This window comes from Trichomycterus rosablanca, chromosome 27 (genome assembly GCF_030014385.1).
Source record: "Trichomycterus rosablanca isolate fTriRos1 chromosome 27, fTriRos1.hap1, whole genome shotgun sequence".
Taxonomy (NCBI): domain Eukaryota; kingdom Metazoa; phylum Chordata; class Actinopteri; order Siluriformes; family Trichomycteridae; genus Trichomycterus; species Trichomycterus rosablanca.
This window is the reverse complement of record NC_086014.1, coordinates 5,721,823-5,748,870: the sequence shown is the minus strand read 5'-3', so window position 1 is coordinate 5,748,870 and position 27,048 is coordinate 5,721,823. Positions and strand designations below refer to the sequence as shown.

Below are 27,048 nucleotides of genomic sequence, written 5' to 3'. Positions count from 1 at the left end.
TTCGGACATACTATCCGCTCTCGCAGAAGTATGCGATTTCGGACGCAGCTTTAGCTTTTTCCTCTGACTCTTTAGCTGGTGTCTTGATTTTTCTTCCACAGGAACTCACTAGTTGGCACACAAGTAGTCAGAGGCCTGACTGTCCCTGATTAGAATAAAGTAGCAACTAAAGATAAATAAATAAATACTTTTATACTGTTATTGTAAACCTTATATTCTTCTTGTTGTGAGAAAAAAGTTAACTATTAACCAAGATGACAGCACTTTCTCAATCTGCCCTGCACCTTAACTTTAAAAAATGAAGTGCTTACATATGTGAAAACACTCAACCTTGGGAACACCAACAAGAAATCAAGCCGACAGCTTGAGTAAACAGACAAGTTTAATCTATACATTATAGATTATAGTCTGTTTACTCAGTATGTGCAGCTGGAGAACCTAGAAAAAATATTAGGGATTCATCATTTCTGCTGTTTTGTACTAAATGCATCCTTGGGTGCCAAATGCATTTGGGTTTTTAATAATCCTCTGAAGTTCTGTCAATGTAATTAAAGTACTGTTTAGGCAGGATGAGCTAACTGCTGACATCTTTAACAATTATAGCAGATTCACATGAATTAAAGTGTCTCCTTGAAGAACCTTCAAAGCTTTTGGAAAATCAGTTTTGTTTCAATAAGATATGATGTTATACTCACTCATTCACTTTCTTAACCGCTTATCTAATTAGGGTTGCGGAGGGGTGCTGGAGCCTATCCCAGCTTTTCAGTGGGCGCAAGGCACACAGTAACACCCTGGACGGGGCACCAGTCCATCGCAGCGCAGACACACATACACACACACATACACACACACATTCACCTATAGGGCAATTCAGTGTCTCCAATTAACCTGGCTGCATGTTTTTGGACTGTGGGAGAAAACCCACACAGACACGGGGAGAACATACAAACTCCACCTGGGGATCGAACCCAGGACCTTCTTGCTGTAAGGCACCAAGACAGTGCTACCCACCAAGCCACCGTGCCGCCCTATGATGCTATAATAAGAACATTATATTATCAGTCAAGCATAATAGTGGTAGTGTGATGCTTTAGGAATGCACATTAATTACTCCACTATCTCTGCAATCATAAATGAATAAATACTGTATGTAGCATCTAATCCAACTTTAGGTCTGTGACCTGTGTACGCTTCAGAAATTGCTCCTGTTAGATATTTGTGTAAAAACAAGCAAGCTAGGCCTGGAAAATGTGCAGCTGCTTCAATCCTGGCAAGGTTACTGAATCACAAAATACATTTGATAAAATGTTTCCATTTAGAACGTCCACCTTGCATAGTAGACTAATAATTAACAACTGATCAGATTGTTGGGTTTGTTATTATTTTTGGTCCTAGAGGAGAATATAAAACCCCCTCTGGTAAAACTCATTTCACATTTCTTCTGCAAAGTTGAAGGTAAGATGATCATGTGTGTCTGTATTCATATAAGTATATATTAATATTCCAGAATTACCAGAAATAACTCATTTTATTTGCAGCCTTTTATCTTACTGCTTACTTTGTGTTGCCCTGGTTGTAGAGCAAGACATGATATACCAGGCATAACATTCATCTCCAACAGTCTACTAACAACCACTAATAGTTTTTCTTTGTGCTGATTTTGTGCAGTTTGTGAGCAATGTTTGTGTGCAAGTTGACGGTGGGTCTTGTGGCCCTTTTACTGGCCTGCTCTGTCAGAGCTGAAGTGGAGGTAACAAAAACACAGAACGTACAACATAATTATCTTATGATCATTTCAGTGTCATCCATTTAGAAGTTTTATACCAAAGGAACTGGAGCCTATCCCAGCTTTTCAATGGGCGCAAGGCACACAGCAACACCCTGGACGGGGGCGCCAATCCATCGCAGGGCAGACACACATACACACACACACATTCACCTATAGGGCAATTCAGTGTCTCCAATGAACCTGACTGCATGTTTTTGGACTGTGGGAGGAAACCGGAACTCCCGGAGAAAGGACCCACACCATCCTACCTGGGGATCGAACCCAGGACCTTCTTGCTGTGAGGCAAGAAATGTATTTAATTAATTTATTAATTTATTCATTAATTAAACATTAAATATAAAGCACACTGGGCGGCACGGTGACTCTCCTCACAGCAAGAAGGTCCTGGGTTTGATTCCCAGGTGGGGCGGTCCGGGCCCTTTCTCTGCAGAGTTTGCATGTTCCCCCCGTGTCTGCGTGTGTTTCCTTCAGGAGCTCCGGTTTCCTCCCACAGTCCAAAAACATGCAGTCAGGTTAATTGGAGACACTGAATTGCCCTATAGGTGAATAGGTGTGTGTATGTCTGTGTATGTGTGTCTGCCCTGCGATGGACTGGTGCCCCCTCCAGGGTGTTGCTGTGTGCCTTGCGCCCATTGAAAAGCTGGAATAGGCTCCAGCACCCCCTGAGACCCTAATTGGATAAGCGGTTAAGAACGTGAGTGAGTGTAAAGCATACATATTAGTATTAAAATTAAAATTACATTTATAAAAATTGTGTATAAACAAACCTTCACACATATTTACACATTGGATAACTATTTACATATTATTTTTCTATATTATTTTAATAACTATGTCTATGTCTGTTTGTGATGTTTGTCATTGACGGTGATTTGGTTCATAATCAGCCCGGTAAGTTATTATTATTGTTTTAATTAAAGTATAAAGCATAGTTACATTATTACTTAGGGAATGTACTGATTAATTTATTCTTTACTTTGATGTTAGTGTTGTCTGTGGGAGAGCTGCTGGAGAGAGCCAACAGAGGCATTGGTATGGACAGAAAAAGACACACATTGCTGATTTTATAATGAATTGAATTTGATATTGAATCTTTGTAAACTGTTTCTTGTAATAGTTCGTGGTGCTGATGAACCGACTGTTATTGGGGACATCGCCGTTGATGATGGAAGGAATGCTGATCCTTGTACCTCCACCGGCTGCAAGTGGGCCAAGTACAGTAATGGACTGGTCTACGTGCCATACGTCATTGCCAACCACTTCAGTATGTCATGATACTGTATCTGTAACACCCACACAAACCTAAAACATTGTATTGATTTATCCTTACACAATGGAGCTATAACATTATGGTGAAATGCTTAACAACATTTATCATTTACTATTTCAGGCTCCCGTGAGCTACAGGTAATCCAGCGTGGCTTGGATTCCTTCGCTTCAGTCTCCTGCATCCGCTTCACACCACGCAGCAACGAAAGAGATTACATCAGCATCGAGTCCCAAAGCGGGTATTTATTACATTTTCATTAAAACTTAAAAAAAGATATTACAAGGCCGCTCAGGTGGCGCAGCGGTAAAACACACGCTAGAACACCAGAGCTGGGATCTCGAATACATCGTATCGAGTCTCAGCTCTGCCTGCCGGCTGGGCTGAGCACCCACATGAACAACGATTGGCCTGTTGTTGGGGTGGGATATTAAGCCGGATAGGGATTCTCTCGTGACTGATGCAACTATGACCTCTGCTGGCTGATTGATGCCGCCTGCACAGAGATGAGGAAAGAGTACGCTGATCAGGGTGTGTCTCTCCGTACACAGTGCTGATCCGTATGTGCACTCGTCAAGTGTAGGTGACAAGATGCACACGGCTGCTGCCCACGTGTCGGAGGGGGCGTGGGTTAGCTTCATTCTCCTCTATCAGAGCCAGGGTCGGCATTAGTGGAGAGGAGCCATGATGCAATCGGGCAACTGGACACACTAAAGTCAGGAGAAAATGCATAAACAAAATATATATATATATATAAAAAGAAAACATTAAATATTTGAAATCAGAAACAATAGGTAATAAAATCTGGGTTTATTTGATAGATGTTATTCCTACGTTGGACGACGTGGTTATGCTCAGACTGTGTCTCTGGATCGTAATGGCTGTATCTACCACAACACCGTCCAACACGAGCTGCTCCACGCTTTGGGTTTCAACCATGAACAGACCCGTAGTGACCGTGACAACCACATCCGTGTCGTCTGGGAGAACATCATCGACAGTACAGTCCTCATTTTTAACAGCTTCAATCTGAAATGAAATACATTTTACTATTTTATCAGCTCCACTTACCATATATAAGCACTTTGTAGTTCTACAATTACTGACTGTTGTCCATTTGTTTCTCCGCATGCTTTTTTAACCTGCTTTCACCCTGTTCTTTAATGGTCAGGACCCCCACAGGACCACTACAGAGCAGGTATTATTTAGGTGGTGGATCATTCTCAGCACTGCAGTGACAATGACATGGTGGTGGTGTGTTAGTGTGTGTTGTGCTGGTATGAGTGGATCAGACACCATGTCCACTTACTGTCCACTCTATTAGACACACCAACACCTAGATGGTCCACTTTGTAGATGTAAAGTCAGAGTCGATCGCTCATCTATTGCTGCTGTTTGACTTGGTCATCTTCTAGACCTTCATCAGTGGTCACAGGACGCTGCCCATTGGACACTGTTGGCTGGATATTTTTGGTTGGTGGACTATTCTCAGTCCAGCAATGACAGTAACGTGTTTAAAAACTCAATCCACTCATACCAGCACAATACACACTAACACACCACCACCATGTCAGTGTCACTACAGTGCTGAGAATGACCCACCACCCAAATAATACCTGCTCTGTGGTGGTCCTGACCATAGAAGAACAGCATGAAAGGGGGCTAACAAAGCATGCAGAGAAACAGATGGACTACAGTCAGTAATTGTAGAACTACAAAGTGCTCCTATATGATAAGTGGAGCTGATAAAATGGACAGTGAGTATAGAAACTACATCATTCCTCCAGTAAATGCTGTGTTTGTTTTATTTATTACCAGATATGAAGTATAACTTTGATAAGATTGCCACTCTGAACCAGGGAACTTCTTATGACTACAACTCTGTTATGCAGTATCACAGGTCAGTCACTTAAATACTAGCCTAAACATTGTTACCAGTCTGTTTTACTTTGAGTAGTAGTAATAGTAATATTAATATGTTATTTCAGAACTGCTTTCTCTAAGAATGGTCAGCCCACCATGGTCCCCATCCCCAACAGCAATGTGGCCATTGGCACGTCCACTCAGATGAGCCAGAATGATATTACCAGAATCAACAAACTCTACCAGTGCTGTAAGTAATTTACAATCCCTACAGCAGTCTGTATACACAACAGAATAGTGATATTGACTCTGATCCGTCTGATATGTGACATTTAATTTAATACTGTTAATAAAATAATAATTAATTAAGTCCTTTATTCCTCAGGAGCGGTAAAACTGTCCACCCACAAAGCAGAGACACTGGTTTGAGACATTGTTTGTGCTATATACATCTAAAGCCTTGTATCTCTTACCAAAACATGTACCAGACTCTGCTGTACTTAATAAGCTATGTAATAAATACATGCAACAGTGTGTACCTGTATTATTATCATTATTACTCACTACCTTTCTTAACCGCTTATCCAATCAGGGTCACGTTTGTGGGAGTTGTGTTTGTGCTGGAGCCTATCCTAGCTTTTCAATGGGCGCAAGGCACACAGTAATTCAGTGTCCCCAATTAACCTGACTGCATGTTTTTGGACTGTGGGAGGAAACCCACCCAGACACGGGGAGAACAATTTTTTTTATGCATTTTCTCCCCCTTTTCTCCCAACTTTAGCGCATCCAACTGGCCAATTGTGTCATGCTTCCTCTCCACCAATGCCGATCCCCACTCTGATTGAGGAGAACAAAGCTAACCCACGCCACCTTTGACACGTGGGCAGCATCCGTATGCATTTTGTCACCTACACTTGACGAGTGCAATGCAGATCAGCACTGTGTACGAAGAGACACACCCTGACAGCACTCTTTTCCCGTCTCTGTGCAGGCGCCATCAATCAGCCAGCAGGGGTCGTAATTGCATTAGTTATGAGAGGGTCCCTATCCGGCTTTAACATCCCACCCCTATCTGAACAACAAGCCAATCGCTGTTCATGTGGCTGCTCAGCCAGCCGGCAGGCAGAGCTGAGATTCGATACGATGTATTCGAGATCCCAGCTCTGGTGTTCCAGCATGTGTTTTTTTCCGCTGCGCCACCTGAGAGGCCAGCAGTCATTAGCTTTAAAAATTAAGTATTCATTCAAGGGAAAAATACACACATGATAACCCACATGGATTATGATGTAATGACTATAGGATCTTGAGCATAGAGGATACATTATTTATTTATGATTAAATCTTTGTTAACAAATGGGGTCTTCGGGGAGGGTAAACCCTTATAATATTAAAAGAGATGTGCGTATGTGTCCGGTGCAAAAAAACACACACACCATCATCAAGAAGAGGGTGTGAAACTGGTGTGCGCTAAGAATGTGTGAGAATCTATGTGGTAGACAGTTTCTTAGCAACAGCCCACATACAGCCCACGAAGAAAAAGAGAATAAGGAAAAATCCTCTAGCGTGATCTTCAACATGACAGAACTCTGCTAGTGATACACTGGTATCATCTTTTTAAAGAGGATTGTAACATCACCCAGGGTAAAAAGAGCTTTATTAACAATGACTGCTAGAGCCTACTAGCTACCATACAGCTAGCTATAGCTATTGTGTACTGGCATAGGGGCCTGCTGCATTCTCCTTAATATAGATATTATGAATGTTCATATGTAGTGTGTTTACACCTTTTACACTGATCAGCCATAACACTACACTCACTGTCCATTTTATCAGCTCCACTTACCATATAGAAGCACAATTACTGACTGTAGTCCATCTGTTTCTCTGCATGCTTTGTTCACCCCCTTTCACCCTGTTCTTCAATGGTCAGGACCCCCACAGGACCCCCACAGAGCAGGTATTATTCAGGTGGTGGATCATTCTCAGCCCTGCAGTGACACTGACATGGTGGTGGTGTGTTAGTGTGTGTTGTGCTGGAGTATTTAAATACCGTGTCCACTCACTGTCCACTCTATTAGACACTCCTACCTGGTTGATCCACCTTGTAGATGTAAAGTCAGAGACGATCGCTCATCTATTGCTGCTGTTTGAGTTGGTGATCTTCTAAACCTTCATCAGTGGGTACAGGACGCTGCCCACGGGGCGCTGTTGGCTGGGGATATTTTTGGTTGGTGGACTATTCTCAATCCAGCAGTGATAGTGAGGTGTTAACTCATACCAGCACAACACACACTAACACACCACCACCATGTCAGTGTCAGTACAGTGCTGAGAATGATCCACCACCCAAATAACACCTGCTCTCTGGTGGTCCTGTGGGGGTCCCGACCATTGAAGAACAGCATTGAAGGGGGCTAACAAAGCATGCAGAGAAACAGATGGACTACAGTCAGTAATTGTAGAACTACAAAGTGCTTCTATATGGTAAGTGGAGCTGATAAAATGGACAGTGAGTGTAGCACTTTTCTAAAACAGACTGAATTACACTGAAAATGAACATCTTGTCCTCCATACGGCCTTGTACGCAGTCCTGTTGCCAGATTGTCGGTTTCTGCCTCTTTTCCTCTCACTCCCTCTGTCTCTATGCTCATCAGGAGGTGAGAATGGATTCTTAAACTCCCTCTGGCTTTGCAATGTGTCTCTTTCTCTCTCTCTCTTTCACCCTCTCTGTCTCCTTACCTTTGGCAGATGGCAGTTTATTATAGCGAGCATCAGAGCAGGACTCAAACAAATGCTTTGGATACCCTCAAGGCTTCAGATTTTGTTTCTGAACACCAAGGGTTTACTAAAGGAGTTCCTTACATTTACTTTGACTTTTATTTCATTGCAGACAGGATGAACCTGAGATATTTCATGTTTTGTCTGGTCAACTTCATTTCATTCATTAATAAACATCCATTCCTGCATTTCAGGCCTGCAACACATTCCAAAAAAAGTTGGGACAGTAAAGCATTTACCACTTCGTAATGTTAAATGTTGCCATTCCTTTTTCACCACACATTCTCTATTGGGGACTGATCAGGAGTGCAGGCAGGCCAGTCCAGTACCCGTACCCTCTTCTTCCACACATCCATGGAAAAGACGACATCTTGAAGGCAGCATATGTTGCTCTAAGATCTCAAAGTACTTTTCTGCATTAATGCTGCCATCACAGAAGTGTAAATGACCTTTGCCAAGGGCACTGACACAACCCCATACCATGACAGACCCTGGCTTTTGGACTTGTTCCTGATAACAGTCTGGATGGTCCTTTTCAATAAATACACATTTCCGCTGTGTGATGGTCCATCCTAGATGCCTCCGAACCCAGAGAAGTCGACGCCGCTTCTGGACATGGTTAACATACGACTTCTTTTTTGCACAGTAAAGTTTTAAGTGGCATGTAAGTGTGCATGTAACTCTGTATTGTAGTGCTTGACAAAGGTTTGCCAAAGTAATCCCTCACCCATGTGGTTATATCAGCTATTGCTGAGTGGCGGTTCTTGATGCAGTGCCGTTTGAAGGATGGAAGATCACGGGTGTTCAGGTAAAGCTTGCGCCCTTGCCCTTACGCACTAAAATTCCTCCTGATTCCTTGAATCGTTGAATGATATTATGCACTGTAGAGGGCGAAATATGCAAATCCCGCATTTGTTGACAAACTGGAGATCCTCTAGGCATCAATTATGTGGGTAAAATTGTGAAAAGGTGACTATCTGATACATTGTCTGAAATCAAGCCTGACTGTGTTTACTTAGCTTTCCCATTTAATTTTGTGAATGATTAATGAAGTAACCAAGGAAAACAATTTTTTGTCCCAAGGATGATAGGCATGTAATTATCTTTCACAAGATATGTTTTGTTTTCTCCCAAATTTAAATTATACACTGTAAAAATGTGCCTAAGCGAGGCAGTTGAGGACGGGTCAGTTACTTATTTTCAGCAATGTAATTAGTGAGGGATGTCACAAGGCTGCAAGTGTGTCACAGAGCAGCTTGTCAAGTGCTGGGTGTGAAATTGCATATATTCTTGATTATGTTGTTCATTTCGTTTCCCCAGAGAAGTCTGTCAGACTGGTGTCACTGTAATACTGGCACTGCTAATGAAGTGTCATTCCAGCACATAATCAAATGTTTTTAATATCCTTAATGATGAGAGCTAAATTTCCATGTATAAGGTGTTTTACAGTACACTGATCAGCCATAACATTAAAACCACCTCCTTGTTTCTACACTCACTGTCCATTTTATCAGCTCCACTTACCATATAGAAGCACTTTGTAGTTCTACAATTACTGACTGTAGTCCATCTGTTTCTCTGCATGCTTTGTTAACCCTCTTTCATGCTGTTCTTCAATGGTCAGGACCCCCACAGGACCACCACAGAGCAGGTATTATTTGGGTGGTGGGTCATTCTCAGGACTGCACTGACACTGACATGGTGGTGGTGTGTTAGTGTGTGTTGTGCTTGTATGAGTGGATAAGGCACAGCAAGACACCAACCCAAAACATCCAGCCAACAGCAGCATCCTATGACCACTGATGTAGGTCTAGAACATGACTAACTCAAACAGCAGCAATAGATGAGCGATCGTCTCTGACTTTACATCTACAAAATGGACCAACTATGTAGGAGTGTCTAATAGAGTGGACAGTGAGTGGACACGGCTATGTCTGGTCCACTCATACCAGCACAACACACACTAACACACCAGCACCATGTATGTCAGTGTCACTGCAGTGCTGAGAATGATCCCCCACCCAAATAATACCTGCTCTGTAGTGGTCCTGTGGGGTCCTGCAGAGAAACAGATGGACTACAGTCAGTAATTGTAGAACTACAAAGTGCTTCTATATGGTAAGTGGAGCTGATAAAATGGACAGTGAGTGTAGAAACAAGGAGGTTTTAGCTCTTAAAACCAATAGATATTTAAAATGAATTAATAAATAAATATAAAAAACCCACATCATTTGCTAGCTCAACTCTACCTTACCGATAAGTAATACACATATTTTTAAAATGCTGACTATATTAAATGCTGTAGCTTTAAAAAACTGTCAGTATTGTATATGTCTGTGGATTGCATATAGTGTACTATCACCATTAAACACCTGCCTCAGAAGAAGATTTCTCCCAGAAGGTGAAGTAAGATTAAAGCACCTCCAGAAAAGACCTCCAGACTTACCTGGAGCATAAGCAGAAAAATTAATCCAATTTCACACTCTTGCTGAACCTAGGCTATAGCTTAAAATATTCCGTGCGACACAAATTCAACAGATTATGTTCTAATGTCTTACTGGATCTGGCCAAATTGAAGGCTGACAGGCAGACAGATGAAGGTCATACAAATCCCTAGCATTTGCAATCACATATGTCACTGGAGATCGAAATTATTAAAAAAAGGGTCACGGCGGACACATTAACATCATGAATGGCATATTTTGTGAAGCAGAATGAACAGGATGTGAGGTTGGATGAGAACAGAATGGTGTTATTCCTGTCATCTTATTAAATAATTTGTTCTTTATTGTAGTTTTTTTATCTTTTGGAGATAATGATAAATTTTGAGTCATTTCTTTACAAATGTAAAAGGTTTTGTTTTCCTTTATTAAGGGGTCACCACAGCGGATTATTCAACTCCATACCTTTAAGGCAGATGCCCTTCCTGACACAACCTTGCTTATGTTTATCAGGGCTTGTGACCGGCACTGAGAGCACACTGACAAGTGCATCTCCACCACCAATGTCTAGGCTGCTTGGCCACTTTCACCTCCCTCGTCAGACAGAGCGATCGTTTCTGTGCTGACACAGCCCCATACCATGATAGACCCTGGCTTTCGTCTTTGGTCCGAAGCACACAGCGTCCATTTTGATCCATGTTGATGGTCCATCCTAGATGCCCCCGAGCCCAGTGAAGTCGACGCCGCTTCTGGACATGGTTAACATAAGGCTTCTTTTTTGCACAGTAAAGTTTTAAGTGGCATTTGTGCATGTAACTCTGTATTGTAGTGCTTGACAAAGGTTTGTGGTCATATCAGCTATTGTTGAGTGGCGGTTCTTGATGCAGTGCCGTCTGAAGGATCGAAATCACAGGCGTTCAGCTTAAGCTTGTGTCCTTGGCCTTTATGCACTGCAATTCCTCGAGATTCCTTGAATCGTTGAATGATATTATGCACTTTCTTTGCTCATCAAAGATGCTGCTTTTGTACCAAACCATGATTACAATGACCTGTTTAGAATCACATCATTATTTAGTTTTTTCACCTCATTTTGTAGCCTTAAATTGCCCGATTCCAACTTTTTTTGAAATGTGTTGCAGACCTGAAATGCTGGAATGGAGGTACATTAACAAATGAAATGAAGTCGAGCAGACAAAACATGAAACATCTCGGGTTCAGACTGTCTGCAATTTTCCATACTGTCCCAACTTTTTCTGATTTTGGGTTGTAAATGACTGAGGTAATCTAGTATGTGATTTCTGAAATATCTGATCTGTAAAAGGTAAATCATCTGAACGTCCTTTTTATGTGACTCTGCTCAGTGCTCACATAAACACTCCCTGGTGTCACCCTACACGGTCATTTCTTTCGTTCGTCCTATCCAGAGCCCCCCTTGTTGCCCCCCGATTTCTCTTAGATCCTCCAATGAATGTATGAGTCTCGGTGCTTATGTGTGTGTGTTTGAGTGTGTGCTACACCCACAGTTTGGCAGAGATCAGCAGCAGGTTGAGAACAGATACACACACACGGTGAAAGCAAGCAGAGGAGAGGTAAAAAAAAAAGAAAAGAAAGAAGGACAGACAGACAGACAGGCATAACACTGCTTCAATAAGACTACTGAAGGAACTTCATACACATTATTTAACAAGAGAAAGGTAAAGTCAGCATGGGGGGGGTATTTGCTTGTGTAGCATTTATGTCTGATGTGCTGTTTGCATAGCATCATTCTGTGCATCAGTATTGTGTGTGTGTGTGTGCGCGCGCGCGTGCATGTGTGTGTATCAGATCTGTTAATTTGCTGTCTTATCACTATTTTATAGCTAATTTCTTTTTTTATGTGTTTTTAATAACAGAATCAGAATTTGGCTTTGCACAAAAGAGGGTTTAATCACACACACACAGAGCATTAGATCAATATTAACAAAGCTCGGTGATACACACAAAGAAATCGATTAAGAGTCAATCAAATGTCAATATGCTCAATATATCTCACAGGTGTGTGCGCGCGCGCGTGAGCGTAAATATGCGTGCACGCGCTCAGGCTAAGACCGTCAGAGAGACTCGAAGCTCTCACAGAAACGAAGCTAATTTTGTTCAACCGAAAAACATGATACATTTCTCTTTATAAGTGCTATTATATCTGCTATATTGTTTACACTAATTAATAAAATTAATGTATTCTCTCAGGTTTGATGTAATAACTATCATAAATTAACAATTACCGCAAATATCTTAACCTGAGCAACTTTTTAATGAGTGGTTCAAATTTACATGCTCAGAGTCGTCCATTTTCCCAGATTACAGGGATAAACAGATGAGATACAGTCAGTAATCGTTTACCCTTTAAGCCCCCTTTTCACTGTATGTACACCGACTAGCTATAACAAGTGAATAACACTGATTATCTCTTCATCAGGCACCTGTTAGTAGGTGGGATATACTGTATTAGGCAGCAAGTGAACATTTTATCCTCAAAGTTGATGTCTTAGGAGCAGGAAAAATGGCCAAACGTAAGGATTTAAGCGGGTCAGAGCATGTTCCCAAACTGCAGTGCTCAGTATCTCTCAAAAGTGGTCCAAAAAACAACACTGAACAGTGGTAAACCGGCGACAGGGTCATGGGCGGCCAAGGCTCATTGATGCACGTAGGTAGCGAAGGCTGGCCCGTGTGGTCTGATCCATGAGATTCCTGAAGAAGTTAATTCTGGTTCTGATAGAAAGGTGTCCGAATACACAGTGCATCACACAATCACAGTTTGTTGTGTATGGGGCTGCATAGCCGCAGACCAGTCAGGGTGCCCGTGCTGACCCCTGTCCACAGACGAAAGCACCAACAATGGGCACGTGAGCATCGGAACTGGACCACAGAGCAATGGAAGAAGGTGACCTGGTCTGATGAATCACGTTTTCTTTTACATCACGTGGATGGCCGGGAGTGTGTGTCGCTTACCTGGGGAACACATGGCATCAGGATGCACTATGGGAAGAAGCATTCGCGTCCAACATCAATCCCTGACCTTACAAATGTTTTAATGGCATGTCCAACTAACTTATGATAAGATGTTTGTATCCATTTGGCCATATGTGGTAAGGGTAGCTTATAAAAAGTAGCCAGTGGATAGTGTGTATCTGCACTTTTAATTATCTTTATGACTTTAAACATATGAACAAAAATTATTAATAATGTAAATACTTTTGTTGCAAAGCCATTGTTTGCTGTTAAAGCTTTAAGACAACTAGAGTAATAAATAATAAGCTTTTTCCAGCATTGTGTTTCTATGTTGTATATGCAAATTGAAGTTCAATTGATTTACTATCGAATTAAATATCAATAATAAATATGAGAAACACCTAATTAAAAGGTTTTGTAAGTGCTTGTGTTAAGTTCAGTAAGAACAATCCTTCTTGATGCTTATCCTGGTCAGGATCACGGTGAATCCAGCTCCCCTGGAATCACTCGGAGCAATGCAGTAGCACACTCCTGGACAGGACACCAACCCATCCAACACACTCTAATTTTAGTGGGGCAGTGGTAGCCTAGTGGGTAGGGCTTTGAGCTATCAACTGAACGGTATAGAGTTTGAATCCCGGCTCTGCCATGCAGCCACTGTTGGGCCCTTGAGCAAGGCCCTTAACCCTCTTTGTTCCAGGGGTGTCTTACGATTACTGACCCTGCACTCTGACCAAACAAGCTGGCATATGGACAAGTGGGGCAGTCCAGGTCCTTTCTGTGTGGAGTTTGCATGTTCTCCCTGTGTCCGCATGGGTTTCCTACGGGTGCTCCGGTTTCCTCCCACAGTCCAAAGACATGCAAGTGAGATAAATTGGAGATATTAAATTGTCCATGACTGTGTTTCATATAACCTTGTGAACTGATGAACCTTGTGTAAGAGTAACTATCGTTCCTGTCATGGATGTAACCAAAGAGTAAAACATGATGTTAAAATCCTAATAAACAAACAAACATTGCTGTTTTAACAATAAGTAACAGCAGCTGTTTCCTTGCAGTGGAAACCACAGCTGCCCCAGATGTTACTCAAGCTGTTACAGATTATGTGCCTATTCATTAATGACCTATGCTTTCCCTCTCTCCACAGAAACAATGCTACCAGGAGGCAGATCATTGCTCTGGTGCATTTTATATTACGTAACGGCTGTAAGGGCTTTTGCACGCATGTCTAATGCGGTAGAGCTGCGCTCTGCATTTTCGGTTGCCCGCACCACCAGCATGGAGGGTGGACCAAAGATGGTCGTCACATTTGACAAGATCTACGTCAACATAGGCGCCGACTTTGAACCGAAAACGGGCTTGTTTCGCTGCCGCATCCCCGGAGCCTATTACTTTTCTTTTACCGTGGGGAAGTTTCCACACAAAGACCTGTCTGTCATGCTAATGAAAAACCGGAATGAGGTGCAGGCGATAATCTATGACGAGAACGAGAGCAATGAGCGGAAAGTCCAGAGCCAAAGCACCATGCTGCAGCTGGACTTTGGTGACACGGTCTGGCTGCGGCTTCACGGCGACCCACGCTACGCCATCTACAGCAACACTGGGCACTACACTACGTTCAGTGGATACCTGATCTACCCGGATATCTACACCTTTCAAGAGGTACACAATGAGCCGATTAAGGAAAATCAGGCGACGATATTAAGCAACAACACTCCACTGGAGGTAAGCACAGAGAGGAGTGTCAGTGATGAAAAGCTAGAGAAAGATAACAGGAGAGATGCTGAGGAGGAGGAGGACCAGAGGTGTGCTTTTTCAGTAGGTCGCACAGAGAGCATTTTAGGTATAGACAAAGGTTACCCAGAGCACAAGCCAATGACATTTGACAGTGAACTCGTCAACATTGGAAACGACTTCAACTTGACCTCGGGCTTATTCCTGTGTCGGGTACCAGGTGCTTACTACTTCTCATTCAACGCCGGTAAGCTACCACACAAGACCCTTTCGGTGAAGCTGATGAAAAACCATCTAGAGGTGCAGGCCATGATATATGACGACAGCGACACGGAGAAGGCCTTGCAAAGTCAGAGCTTGATGCTGTCGCTACAGAAAGGAGACACGATCTGGCTCTACAGTCACCAAAGAGATGGTTTTGGGGCGTACAGCAATCATGCCAAGTACATCACCTTTACTGGATTCTTGGTGTATCCAGAACTTCCTCAAAACAACTCGGCTAAGGAGCAGAAGAATGACTAAACCAAGACTAATCCAATCAGGGCTGAGTTAATTTTCTGCGAGGCCACAACCAAAAAAAAAAACATCCTTCCTTTTTGTCAGCTCTTGTGAACTTATGCAGGGAGACCTGAGCCTGTGATCTTTGGTCCTATTCTGACCTATGAGCACAAAATACATTTAGGGCCAAAACATAGTCACAGGTCTCCTATAAGAGAAAGTGTCCAAAGGTTCTGATTTTCTATTCTTTCAGCGTGCCGAAAATTTCGAGATGTTACCAATTAGAACTAGTATTACCAGAACTAGTATCCGTAGTTTAGTACAAAACAGACTAAAACAGTAAGTGCAGAACCCAGGATTTCAGTGAGCACTATATGGCATAAAAGAGCACCAGAAAATATGAATATATGTGCAAAAGTTGGTTGATTGCATGCAACGTATTGCTTGGAGTGTTCGATTTGCATGTGTATGTTCTTATCAACCATAACATTAAAACCACACTTACTGTCCATTTTATCAGCTCCACTTACCATATAGAAGCACTTTGTAGTTCTACAATTACTGACTGTAGTCCATCTGTTTCTCTGCATGCTTTGTAAGCCTCCTTTCATGCTGTTCTTCAATGGTCAGGACCACTACAGAGAAGGTATAATTTGGGTGGTGAATCATTCAGAGCACTGCAGTGACACTGACATGGTGGTGGTGTGTTATGGGTTGTGCTGGTATGAGTTTTTAAACACCTCACTGTCACTGCTGGACTGAGAATAGTCCACCAACCAAAAATATCCAGCCAACAGCGCCCCGTGGGCAGCGTCCTGTGACCACTGACCAACTCAAACGTAACAATATATGAGCGATCGTCTCTGACTTTACATCTACAAGGTGGACCAACTAGGTAGGAGTGTCTAATAGAGTGGACAGTGAGTGGACATGGCTGTGTCTGATCCACTCATACCAGCACAACACACACTAACACACCACCACCATGTCAGTGTCACTGCAGTGCTGAGAATGATCCACCACCTAAATAATACCGGGTCTGTGGGGAACAGCGTGAAAGGGGGCTAACAAAGCATGCAGAAAAACAGACGGACTACAGTCAGTAATTGTAGAACTACAAAGTGCTCCTATATGGTTAACGTTATGGCTGATCGGTGTACACTACATGGACAAAAGTATTGGGGCACCCCATCATGAGCTTGTCGGACATCCTATTCCCAAACCATTGGCATTCATATTGAATCTCTTACCCCCTCCGTTCCAAATGTTGCCCACTGGAACTTCTTTGTACGTAACCAGTCAAACCATGTATTTAAAGTGTTTGCTGGGTGCTCAGGGACATAATCGTGCTGAAAGAGATTTCCCCAAACTGCCCACACCTGTTAGGAGAAGAAACGTGTGGCAGAAAGAGCTAAATTCAGTCATTAGGAGGGGTGTCCACATACTTTTGACCACATAGTGAAACTTACAGTTGGGATCACTATTTAAATATAACTATATTTTATAAACATTTGCTTTGCATGTGCATGACATTAATAAGATGATAAAATTACACACACAGCTCCATATAAAACATCATTTCATTCACTTTATTGTGAATTGGTGTCTTAGTGATTTGCACTGCAATACGTATATAATCATAACAAATAAACTAAAAATATTAGCTGTGTAAAAGAGTCTTGTATTGAAACTTTTCTGTTTCTGTAAACTGAGCTAAACCTCATGAAGAACCTCATCAATGCTTATGTGACCAACACCAGTGCACAAAATAAACTGAATGTAAACGTCCCCGTGGTGTCTTGTATTTTTTTGGAACTTGAACACTATTGTTTTTAGAAGGAAGCGCAGCAGCAGAGCAGATCAGGAAACACGCTGTGTGTGCTATGTCGCTTGCAGACTCAAGAAAAATATCTAGCATGTTAAATATCTGGACCTGTCGGCGATTCAAAAATGTAGTGTGAAAGGTGTTGCGAGCAGGTTGCGAATGGCAGCGAGTGATATGTCGAACTACAGCCAATGAGAACGCAGGATACGGGGTGAGGGAAAACCCGGGGGAGGAGTGTAAAAACATGGGACAGGGGCATAATATAGTTTCTATCAGAATACATCAGCAGACACACAAGCTTTACAGTATTTGTGACCTTATCGGGTGTCAAACTCTACACAGGTCCAAAGCCTCTAGTGCAGGGGTGTCAAACTCATTTTCACCGAGGGCAACATCAGCATCATGGTGGCCCTCAAAGCGCCGATTGTAATGTATCCTGCTGTGATTGCAGTCTGCCTTTAAGTCTTGGACAATTTGTTGTTTTTCTTGAAGGCTAAATTCTGCCAAATTAATACTGTATATTTATAATGTATAGATACATTCATATTGTACTACTTTACCACAGACACGGCCTCATAACACAAGAGACGCATCGGCTTTTCTTCTTGAAGCACAAACTTGTAGTCACTTTTTTATCCATCTTTCATTACATTACCTTCCTTCTGCTTTGCTTCAATTTTCTCTTCTAGTACATTTTGGGATCATTTGTAAATATTTCTGAACATCACTTGTTGGAAAATTGCCTCAGTTAAACACTGATGGAAACACTGCCATCTAGTGGTTGGATGCGGTCACTTTGTGGGTCACAAAATCGGCATGCATTGTAAGATGCGGTTTATGTATGATTTTACAGTGTAATTTAAGACAATCACACGTCTCGTAAGCCACATAAAATGACGTGGTGTGCCGAAATTTGACGGGCTTTAGTGGCTAGGCTTTGATCCTAACCTCTGGTGTCCAGTTGAGTTTCCTTCAGGTGCTCTGGTTTCTTTCCATCTTCCAAAAATGCCAAAAAAAACTGCTTTTATTAAGGTATGCTATGCCATACAATGGATTGGAACTCTGTATACATCATGTCCCTGCCTTGCAATCAGTATTTTCAGGATGGGCCCAGGACCCTGATCAGAAAGAAGCAGTTCTTACAGAATTAAAGCTGTGAAGCTGTTTTTGTCCTCCCAAAACAATATATGTGATGGATTGGCTTCCTTAATTTGCACCTATAGTTAATGGAGTGTGTGTGTGTGCTGCCTTGCAATGGATTGACTCTCTGCCCAGGGTGCACTCTTGTCTTCCCGATGGCTGGACCAACCACGACGCTCACCAGCTTGCAAATTAGACCAAGCCAGCCATATCGATGTGTCTATCCAAGTGTCCCTTGTGGCTTGTATCGTAGAACGGTGTCACGCTTGTCACCCGTGTCTTTGTACCTAAAAGGTTAGCAATAGGTGGTTCTAATGACTCAATAATTAAGAGGCACCTATACATTGACAGTTACAGTGAAATAACAACAGTTTTAAAGCTGTAAACAGTGTAACAGAAACCCAAACACCAGTTAGTTCTGGATTAACGCTTTATTCAGAAGTTTGAAGGTGTATACGTCAACAGATGGTCTCATATTTACATAAATAATAGTATCAGGGTGTGTCAGGTATTCTCATCCATCAAAGCAGAACATTTAAAATGTTAATTTGCAGGTTTGTCTCCCGCTTCTAGTTTGGGCGCATCTTTGGGCTCCCTGTGCGCTGGAAATGCCTCCCATGGACTGTTCAGGTCGAACTTTCTGAACTCCTGCGCCAGTTCCACAGGCTCTGCTACAACCCGCTTCAGCTCATCATCGTAGCGTACCTGAAAAAGAAGGACAGAGCTTATTAAATAAGACACATCAATTATGTAAGCATTAATGCCTACTCGGCGTTCGCTTGGGGATCGAAACTCGGCTCTCGATCGCTGTGTGTTCTATGTCGCTCGCAGACTCAAGAAAAATATCTAGCATGTTAAATATCTCGACCAGTCGCCGAAAATCCTGGCAGCGAGTGCTATGTCGAACTACAGCCAATGAGAACACAGGATGCGGGGTTGAGGAAACCCTGGGGGAGGAGTGTAAAAACATGGGACAGGGGCATAATATCGTTTCTATCAGAATACATCAGCACACACACAAGCTTTACAGTACGTATTTGTGACCTTATGGTCCACGCCAAACCACAATACCCACACTGCATTGCAAACAAATATTTATTGACCTCCAACTCACCACAGAACAGACGATCCCATTAATGCCCATTAAAGCCCATTAATGACACCCCGACTTGGATACAGCATGTGGATACACACCCTCACCCACCTGCTCACCGTTTTTTGGCCCCATTCACTTCTATTCATTTTTTTGAAAGTTTGAGTCATCAACGCCGTTCCAACTCCACATCGTTACAGACCACTGATGACACCCCGACTTGGATACAGCATGGGCATACGCACATCTGCTCACCCGCTGCACTGCAATCACACTTACATTTTCTACCTCTCTAGTTCCTACTTGTTTTTACGCTGCACATCAGCGCACAAGCAACTCAACATTTTTGGACCTGGTATCATTAAACCCCTCGTCACTTCTCGTGTGTGTTTTCGTGACAAAATGTAGTTTGGGAGACCAGACGGATGGTAGATCGTGTAGTGTGTGACCCCCTATCGGCGATCAGTCGTGTAGTGTGAAACCCACAACGATTTAAAAGACTCCCAGTTGTGTAGTGTGAACTGTACAGCGATCTGACGTCTTAAAAAGTCGTGTAGTGTGAACCTGGCATAAGGGATGCTAAGTAAATGTGTTTACCTCTACATATCCAGAAAGAGGAAAGTCTTTTCTGAATGGATGGCCTTCAAACCCATAATCTGTCAGGATGCGCCTTAGATCCGGGTGATTGGCAAAGAAAACTCCATACATGTCCCACACCTGGTGAAAAATTCAACATATCATTTTATCTATGTGTTATATACATTTATTAAGAATATCCGAGAGCTGAACAGAGAAAATATGACATACTTCTCTCTCATACCAGTTGGCTGCTTGAAACACAGGGACGGCAGAGTCGACGGGGGTCAGCTCATCGGTGTATGTTTTAACTCTGATGCGAGAGTTGAAGCGCAGTGACAGCAGATTGTACACAAGCTGGAAAATCAATCTAGTTTACTATACTGCAAAATGCACACATCATGTGACAGAAAGAGAATCATGATACGTGATGAATATCCATATGCGCAATCAAAAACTGGCCTGATCACTGGCCTTGGGGAGTAAAGTGTTCCTACCTCAAAGCGGTTTTCCCGAGAAGGAACATCGACCGTAGTGAGGTCGGTCAGGTTGCGGAACTGAGCGTTGGTGTGATCCCGAAGGAAGGTCAGCACGGGTATGACTGCCTCTGGATGGATCATAACTTCCAATTCATTGTAGCATGTAACCTGAAAATACAGTATTGTCATTGTCATGTGATTTGGGTACATGCATCAGCTATAACTGTCATGCAGATGAACTTTGTAGGACCCATGTAGGACCTCTACTGACCAGATGTTTTTTGTATAGTGGACTGCTCTCTGTACTGTAACAACACTGACATCTGATGTACATGGTAGTGTAAATAATCGAGAATAATGGAGCAGTGCATGATACTGTTCTCTCTCTGAACCCATCTCGGACAGAAGCAGTTGGCTACTGCACAAGTGTCAGAGGGGTCATGTGATAGGTACGACCCTCTTCATCATACCCATCACATGTCCCTGCAGCGGTGGATGATCCACCTGATACACTCATATAAGAAAGCATAGCACTACTAAACATTATCTGGTCAGTATGGGGCAACAGAGCAACACATGGCATATTGTCATTTACTGTATAGCCACAATGTTCATGTGTATAATATGGTACATGCATGCTGGGACACTGGGACAAAGCCAGTTTATAATTACCTGAACTTGTTGCACATACTTGGGAAGAATCTCAGCTATGTATTGCCCAAACTGGGCCAGCTGGTTATGAGAAACGGCATCCTTTGGCTTAACAGTAGCTATAAAGACAATATATACATATATATTGAGAAGGGGTTTGTTAGATTAATATAAAAGAATATTTTTCCATTAATAAATGATGTTTAACTCACGTCTTGTCTCGGCTGTTGTCGCTTCAGTCCTTGTCTGGATTAGTGCAGCATTCCGGTTAACAACTATTAAAGAAAAAATCATTTAGCTGAGACGATTGTTATATTTATAATAAATGCATGGTTTGTCTTTCCTAATACCCCATTTGGATCGGCTCTAGAACTACCAGTTGTGTCTTGAGTACACTGCAAGGTTAACACTTTAAAGCCTGAACCACCCAAACATTGCCCAAAAATTCTAATTCTTTGAAACTGAAGTGTTTATTTGACCTTCTGTGAAATACAAAACAAGAAATTAAATAAGAGTTTGCATAAATGAGTTTTGTTTTGTATCATATTTGATACATCAGGATTTAATGTATATGTTTTTTAAAAAATTAATTAACTTAATTTTTTTCTAGTTTTTCAGACTATAATTTTTTCAGTTTTTCAGATAATTTAATACTTAGAAATGAACAACAAGGGTCTCAAAAAAACCTCAAACCACTGGATTACCAAAAAAATTTTTCCTTTAAAAAAAAAGTTAACAATAAAATAATCTTTTAAAAATGCTGAAACTGCAAGTAAGCACATTTATGTTAAATCTGGTTCAATATCCAGCATGTTAAATCAGTAATAGCAGGAGACAGAGGGTTAATGCTGATTTGTAAAGAAATAGGACTAAGTTACAATGTCCACAAATAAAAGTGTGCAGTGGAAATGGGACAGGGCACTGTGCGGAATACCGTTAACACGTTAAAAACACTGTCTTATCTAACAGATAGTCCTGTAATTTTTCCTAGTAACACTACATTATCTAAACAACATATTAAAGTTTAAACATCATGTGATTTAGGAAAATGTTTTCTATAATTTAATCATATATTATTATTTTTTATGTTTATTTAGTGCTGCGTGCACATCCCAAAGAGCTTACACTGAGATGGCGGAGTGCACTACATAGGGTGTATAATCTATTACAACTGTAGTGCACACAGCTTTATTTGGTATTCAGCCAGACACTTGCGGCTAGGTTGAAGCCTAGAGAAAGGTCATACTCATTGACAAGACAGCGTTTAAAAAGCAGGGAGGAAATACAACACAGTTCGAAATGATACAGTAAAGTAACTAATATTCGCCTGGAGTTGGAATTATATTTATTTTGCACTTACCGTTTACGCTTCTACTTAAACCCCCGCGGATAAACCTCATCAACGAGGCAGCCATCTTGACTCCAACGACACAAGCTTCTTCTTTGCTCATTCATGGTGTTTGTATTGGAGAAGCGTTAATAGCGCCATCACAGGACAAAACTATGAATTACAGCATACGCCATAATCTACACTACATAGTGATTATACACACATAGTTACACCGAATAAGCAGCCCTGACCCGTCGAGGCATGGACTCCCTTAGACCCCTGAAGGTGTGCTGTGGTATCTGGCACCAAGATGTCAGCAGCAGACTATAACTCCTGAGGTAAGCTGTGAGGTGGGGCATCCATGGATCAGACTTGTTTGTCCAGCACATCCCCCAGATGCTCGATTGGATTGAGATCTGAGGAATTTGGAGGCCAAGTCAACGCCTCAAACTCGTTGTTGTGCTTCTCAAACCATTCCTGAACTGTTTTTGCTTTGTAGCAGGGCGCATCATCCTGCTGAAAGAGGCCACAGCCGTCAGATCTGCAAGAATGCTTAGGTAGGTGGTACGTGTCAAATGGATGGCAGGGCCCAAGGTTTCCCAGCAGAACGTTTCCTTTTTCCCACAGTTCATCCTGGTGCCATGTGTTCCCCAGGTAAGTGACACACGCACCCAGCGTTACAGCCACGTGATGTAAAAGAAAACGTGATTCATCAGACCAGGCCACCGTCTTCCATTTCTCTTACTTACTTATATACACACAATATGGACAAGGTGGTAGACAAGTGATAGAATAGAACACTTTTATTTGTTAAATATACATATACAGGTGTATAGTACAACAAAATTATTGGGTCAGAGCGCAGGGTCTGCCATGGTACGGCACCCCTGGAGCAGACAGGATTAAGGGCCTTGCACAGGGGCTCAACAGTGGCAGCATGGCAGAGCTGGGATTCAAACTCTCAACCTTTTAGTTGATAGCTCTACCAAAAAGCTCTACCCACTAGGCTACCACTGTCCCTAAGACACCCCTAAGACTCTTATATACAGTACCTGTTAACAAAAGCTGGACAATATGGATACAGTCAGTTCCAGAATTATTAGCACCCGAGGAATATTTTTCTAAAAATATAGAAGACAAATATAGCCACTTCAGCTGTACCTACAGTGAAAATTTAAGGCATGTCATGACTTCATTTTCACTTTAGGTTCACCTAAAGCATATCCATGAGGTGACACAGAGACCAAATTACCTTAACAATCCATTAACAGTGGGAAATGTAATATAAGTATAATATGCAATGAAAATAACAGTCAACAGACGCGTGTTTACCTTCAAGCATCAAAAATGGCTATGAAATACAGCCACACAACTGAAAATAATCCATTCTGTTAATATGGAAACAATTAACAGGTTTAAAACAACCAAAACAACAAAAAAAAACTGATAGTTCTGGGCAGCCATGTGAACCTCGATAAGATCCATGGCATCCAGGATGTACCATGATGATTAAAAAAAACTAAAAAAAAAAAAAGCCACTCAGGTGGCGCAGTGGTAAAACACGCTAGGACACCACAGCTGACATTTCAAACAATGAATCAAAAGTGGGCGTCTACACAAACGATTGGCTGTTGTTCATACACGGAGGGACCTCATAACTGATGCACAGAGTCGAGGAGTAATGTGTTGATCAGGGTGTGGCTCTCTCGCATCGTGCGGGTGAAAAAAATGCAGTCAACATGTGTGTCAGTCTCGCTCTCCTCGAACAGGAGTGGGGATCAGCATCAGTAGAAAGGAAGCGTAATGCAATTGGATAATTGGAGTAATAACAGAGCTTAAATATATTTATGTACGTATTGTTGTTCATCTTTGCTCCTGTATTAACACTATATTTAATGAAAATATTTAAAATCTTGATGCTTTGTAAGAAAATACAGTATCTGGATTACCCTAGTAAAAAGACATAGCATAATGATCAGCATTTTATCACATTTTAACAGCTGAAATAAGTTAACCAGCATCCGATGTTCACTGACCAGCTTGCATAAACCAGTTTGAACATGCACACTGACTTCTTTCTATTCTGTGCTGTTTTTATTACACAGAGCCCGTGTCAGATCCACACACTTGTTGGTAATATGTGTGTAGCATGTCACGCTGAGCAGAGCGGATCAGAACGTGGGGCCGGACGGTCGACAGCATGTTACAGGCCTCGTCTGGAGTCCAGCAGTGGATCTACACGAAGATATACAGTACAACATACACATTACATACTGCATACTTACACACTGTAGAGTTCTTGAGTAGTTTTAGCATTTAACTTTATACAGTACTCACCCTGATGAGGTACGCAGCCGCCACGGTGGCACTGCGAGAGCGCCCTGCTTTACAGTGGATATAGACACTGGTTCCTTGATCCCGGTGTTTCAGAGCAAACTCGACTCCTTGATGGATGTGTTCCAAACTGGGAATTCCAGTCAGATCCACTGTACTGAGTCTGACCTGCTCTACACCATGTGATTGCCACTCCTATAAAAAAAAAAACAGGCACATACACCAATCAGCCATAACATTAAAAACTGTCCATTTTATCAGCCCCACTTACCATATAGGAGCACTTTGTAGTTCTACAATTACTAACTGTAGTCCATCTGTTTCTCTACATACTTTTTTAGCCTGCTTTCACCCTGTTCTTTAATGGTCAGGACCCCCACATGACCACTACAGAGCAGGTATTATTTAGGTGGTGGATCATTCTCAGCACTGCAGTGACACTGACATCAGACACAGCAGCGCTGCTGGAGTTTTTAAATACCGTGTCCACTCACTGTCCACTCTGTTAGACACTCCTACCTAGTTGGTCCACCTTGTAGATGTAAAGTCAGAGACGATCGCTCATCTATTGCTGCTGTTTGAGTCGGTCATCTTCTAGACCTTCATCAGTGGTCACAGGACGCTGCCCACAGGGCGCTGCTGGCTGGATGTTTTCGGTTGGTGGACTCCAGCAGTGACAGTGAGGTCCACTCATACCAGCAGAACATGCTGAGAATGATCCACCACCTAAATAGTACCTACTCTGGAGTGGTCCTGACCATTGAAGATCAGCATGAAAGGGGGCTAACAAAGCATGCAGAGAGACAAATGGACTACAGTCAGTAATTGTAGAACTACAAAGTGCTTCTATATGGTAAGAGGAGCTGATAAAATGGACAGTGAGTGTAGAAACAAGGAGGTGGGATGTGAACGGGATCCAGGACCTTCTTGCTGTGAGGCGACAGTGCTACCCACTGAGCCACAGCAACTGTTGGGGGTAAATAATCTTCGTGTACACAAAGATACATTCATGTAAAGATTTAAATGTTTAAAGACACTAATTAAAAAGACAAAAGGTATTCAGGCACCAGTACTCATCACATTAGCACTTTGAAAGCTTTGGTTGCCAGTTACAGCTTAAGACACCAACAATGTCTTAAGTAATTAGTTTTTGCAACACTGTGATTTATTTTAGCTTATTTATGTTTTGCAAATTGGGCCCCTACTGACCATGGCTGTATGATTGAATTTCCAATCTCTGTACAGAGAGATTAAAAGTTCTTCATCTGGTCTGATAGGACACTATCTTTAACTGTTCTTAGTGTGATGTGAAAGACTCTACAAGTAACACTGATCAAAGCATGATGTCTTTGATGGATGATGCCTTATCTTGGGACACCATACAGATCTTGTGACAAATCCTGTTGTTCCTAAAAGAGTTGGATTACATACAGAACCTTATCTGGTGATTAGGGCCCTAGGTGGCAGCCTTGGTCCAGCTATGGAATGAATTTTACATTTACATTGTCGGCATTTAGCAGACGCTTTTATCCAAAGCGACTTGGTAGGCCTTGAACCAGTGATCTTCTGATTACTAGTCCAGTACCCTAACCACTAGGCTACGGCCTTACAACCCCAAATCAGAAAAAAGTTGGGACAGGATTGGAAAATGCTAATTTTACAATTTCAACAGCATAAAGGCCAAGGGCGCTAGTGAACGCCCGTGATCTTTGATCCCTCAGACGGCGTTGCATCAAGAACCGCTTCTCAACAATAGCTGATATGACCACATGGGTGAGGGATTACTTTGGCAAACCTTTGTCAAGCACTACAATACAGAGTTACATGCATAAATACCACTTAAAACTTTACCGTGCAAAAAAGAAGCCTCATGTTAACCATGTCCAGAAGCGGTGTCGACTTCTCTGGGCTCGGAGGCATCTGGGATGGACCATCACACAGTGGAAACATGTATTGTGGTCAGATGAATCAGCATCCCAGGTCCAAAGACGGAAAGGACCATCCAGACTGTTATCAGGAACAAGTCCAAATGCCAGGGTCTGTCATGGTATGGGGATGTCCACTCATTGTCCACTCTATTAAACACTCCTACCTAGTTGGTCCACCTTGTAGATGTAAAGTCAGAGACGATCTCTCATCTATTGCTGCTGTTTGAGTCGGTCATCTTCGAGACCTTCATCAGAGGTCACAGGACGCTGCCCACGGGGTGCTGTTGGCTGGATGTTTTTGGTTGGTGGACTATTCTCAGTCCAGCAGTGACAG

General features: G+C 42.2%; 4 protein-coding genes across 4 annotated transcripts in view; 2 read left to right on the top strand and 2 right to left on the bottom strand.

Moving 5' to 3' along the window:
* Positions 1 to 1,669: 1,669 nt before the first annotated feature.
* c6ast4 (six-cysteine containing astacin protease 4) lies at positions 1,670 to 5,177 on the top strand. Its single transcript, XM_062989340.1, has 8 exons — positions 1,670 to 1,750; positions 2,677 to 2,680; positions 2,777 to 2,821; positions 2,907 to 3,053; positions 3,180 to 3,297; positions 3,878 to 4,056; positions 4,875 to 4,956; positions 5,045 to 5,177. Exons 1-8 carry the CDS (start codon positions 1,679 to 1,681, stop codon positions 5,175 to 5,177), a joined length of 780 nt encoding a protein of 259 aa, XP_062845410.1. The 5' UTR covers positions 1,670 to 1,678.
* Positions 5,178 to 11,672: 6,495 nt separating this feature from the next.
* On the top strand, positions 11,673 to 15,848 carry c1qtnf4 (C1q and TNF related 4). The gene is made up of 2 exons (XM_062989824.1): positions 11,673 to 11,832; positions 14,274 to 15,848. Exon 2 carries the CDS (start codon positions 14,279 to 14,281, stop codon positions 15,380 to 15,382), a length of 1,104 nt encoding a protein of 367 aa, XP_062845894.1. The 5' UTR covers positions 11,673 to 11,832; positions 14,274 to 14,278; the 3' UTR covers positions 15,383 to 15,848.
* A 2,887-nt stretch (positions 15,849 to 18,735) lies between these two features.
* Positions 18,736 to 22,548, bottom strand: ndufs3 (NADH:ubiquinone oxidoreductase core subunit S3). The gene is made up of 7 exons (XM_062989673.1): positions 22,483 to 22,548; positions 21,335 to 21,397; positions 21,144 to 21,241; positions 20,490 to 20,639; positions 20,224 to 20,349; positions 20,014 to 20,133; positions 18,736 to 19,028 (listed from the first exon to the last, which is right to left on the bottom strand). Exons 1-7 carry the CDS (start codon positions 22,535 to 22,537, stop codon positions 18,867 to 18,869), a joined length of 774 nt encoding a protein of 257 aa, XP_062845743.1. The 5' UTR covers positions 22,538 to 22,548; the 3' UTR covers positions 18,736 to 18,866.
* A 1,455-nt stretch (positions 22,549 to 24,003) lies between these two features.
* The window catches only part of ptpmt1 (protein tyrosine phosphatase mitochondrial 1), a 6,107-nt gene continuing 3,062 nt past the window's right edge, over positions 24,004 to 27,048 (bottom strand). The window contains exons 3-4 of the mRNA XM_062989902.1: positions 24,790 to 24,981; positions 24,004 to 24,687 (exon numbers count right to left, since the gene is read on the bottom strand). Of these exons, the coding sequence (XP_062845972.1) occupies positions 24,550 to 24,687; positions 24,790 to 24,981 (330 nt within the window). The 3' untranslated portion in view covers positions 24,004 to 24,549. The remainder of the gene's footprint in view (positions 24,688 to 24,789; positions 24,982 to 27,048) is intronic.

Excerpts from the sequence above, each read along its gene's own strand:
- c6ast4 (XM_062989340.1), top strand. The coding sequence starts at position 1,679 with ATGTTTGTGTGCAAGTTGACGGTGGGTCTTGTGGCCCTTTTACTGGCC. Across the intron at positions 2,822-2,906 it reads GAGAGCCAACAGAGGCATTG|TTCGTGGTGCTGATGAACCG; the intron begins GTATGGACAGAA and ends TTCTTGTAATAG. Across the intron at positions 3,054-3,179 it reads CGTCATTGCCAACCACTTCA|GCTCCCGTGAGCTACAGGTA; the intron begins GTATGTCATGAT and ends TTACTATTTCAG.
- c1qtnf4 (XM_062989824.1), top strand. The coding sequence starts at position 14,279 with ATGCTACCAGGAGGCAGATCATTGCTCTGGTGCATTTTATATTACGTA.
- ndufs3 (XM_062989673.1), bottom strand. The coding sequence starts at position 22,537 with ATGGCTGCCTCGTTGATGAGGTTTATCCGCGGGGGTTTAAGTAGAAGC. Across the intron at positions 21,242-21,334 it reads GACAACAGCCGAGACAAGAC|CTACTGTTAAGCCAAAGGAT; the intron begins GTGAGTTAAACA and ends TTGTCTTTATAG. Across the intron at positions 19,029-20,013 it reads CTCTTTCTGGATATGTAGAG|GTACGCTACGATGATGAGCT; the intron begins GTAAACACATTT and ends CTTCTTTTTCAG.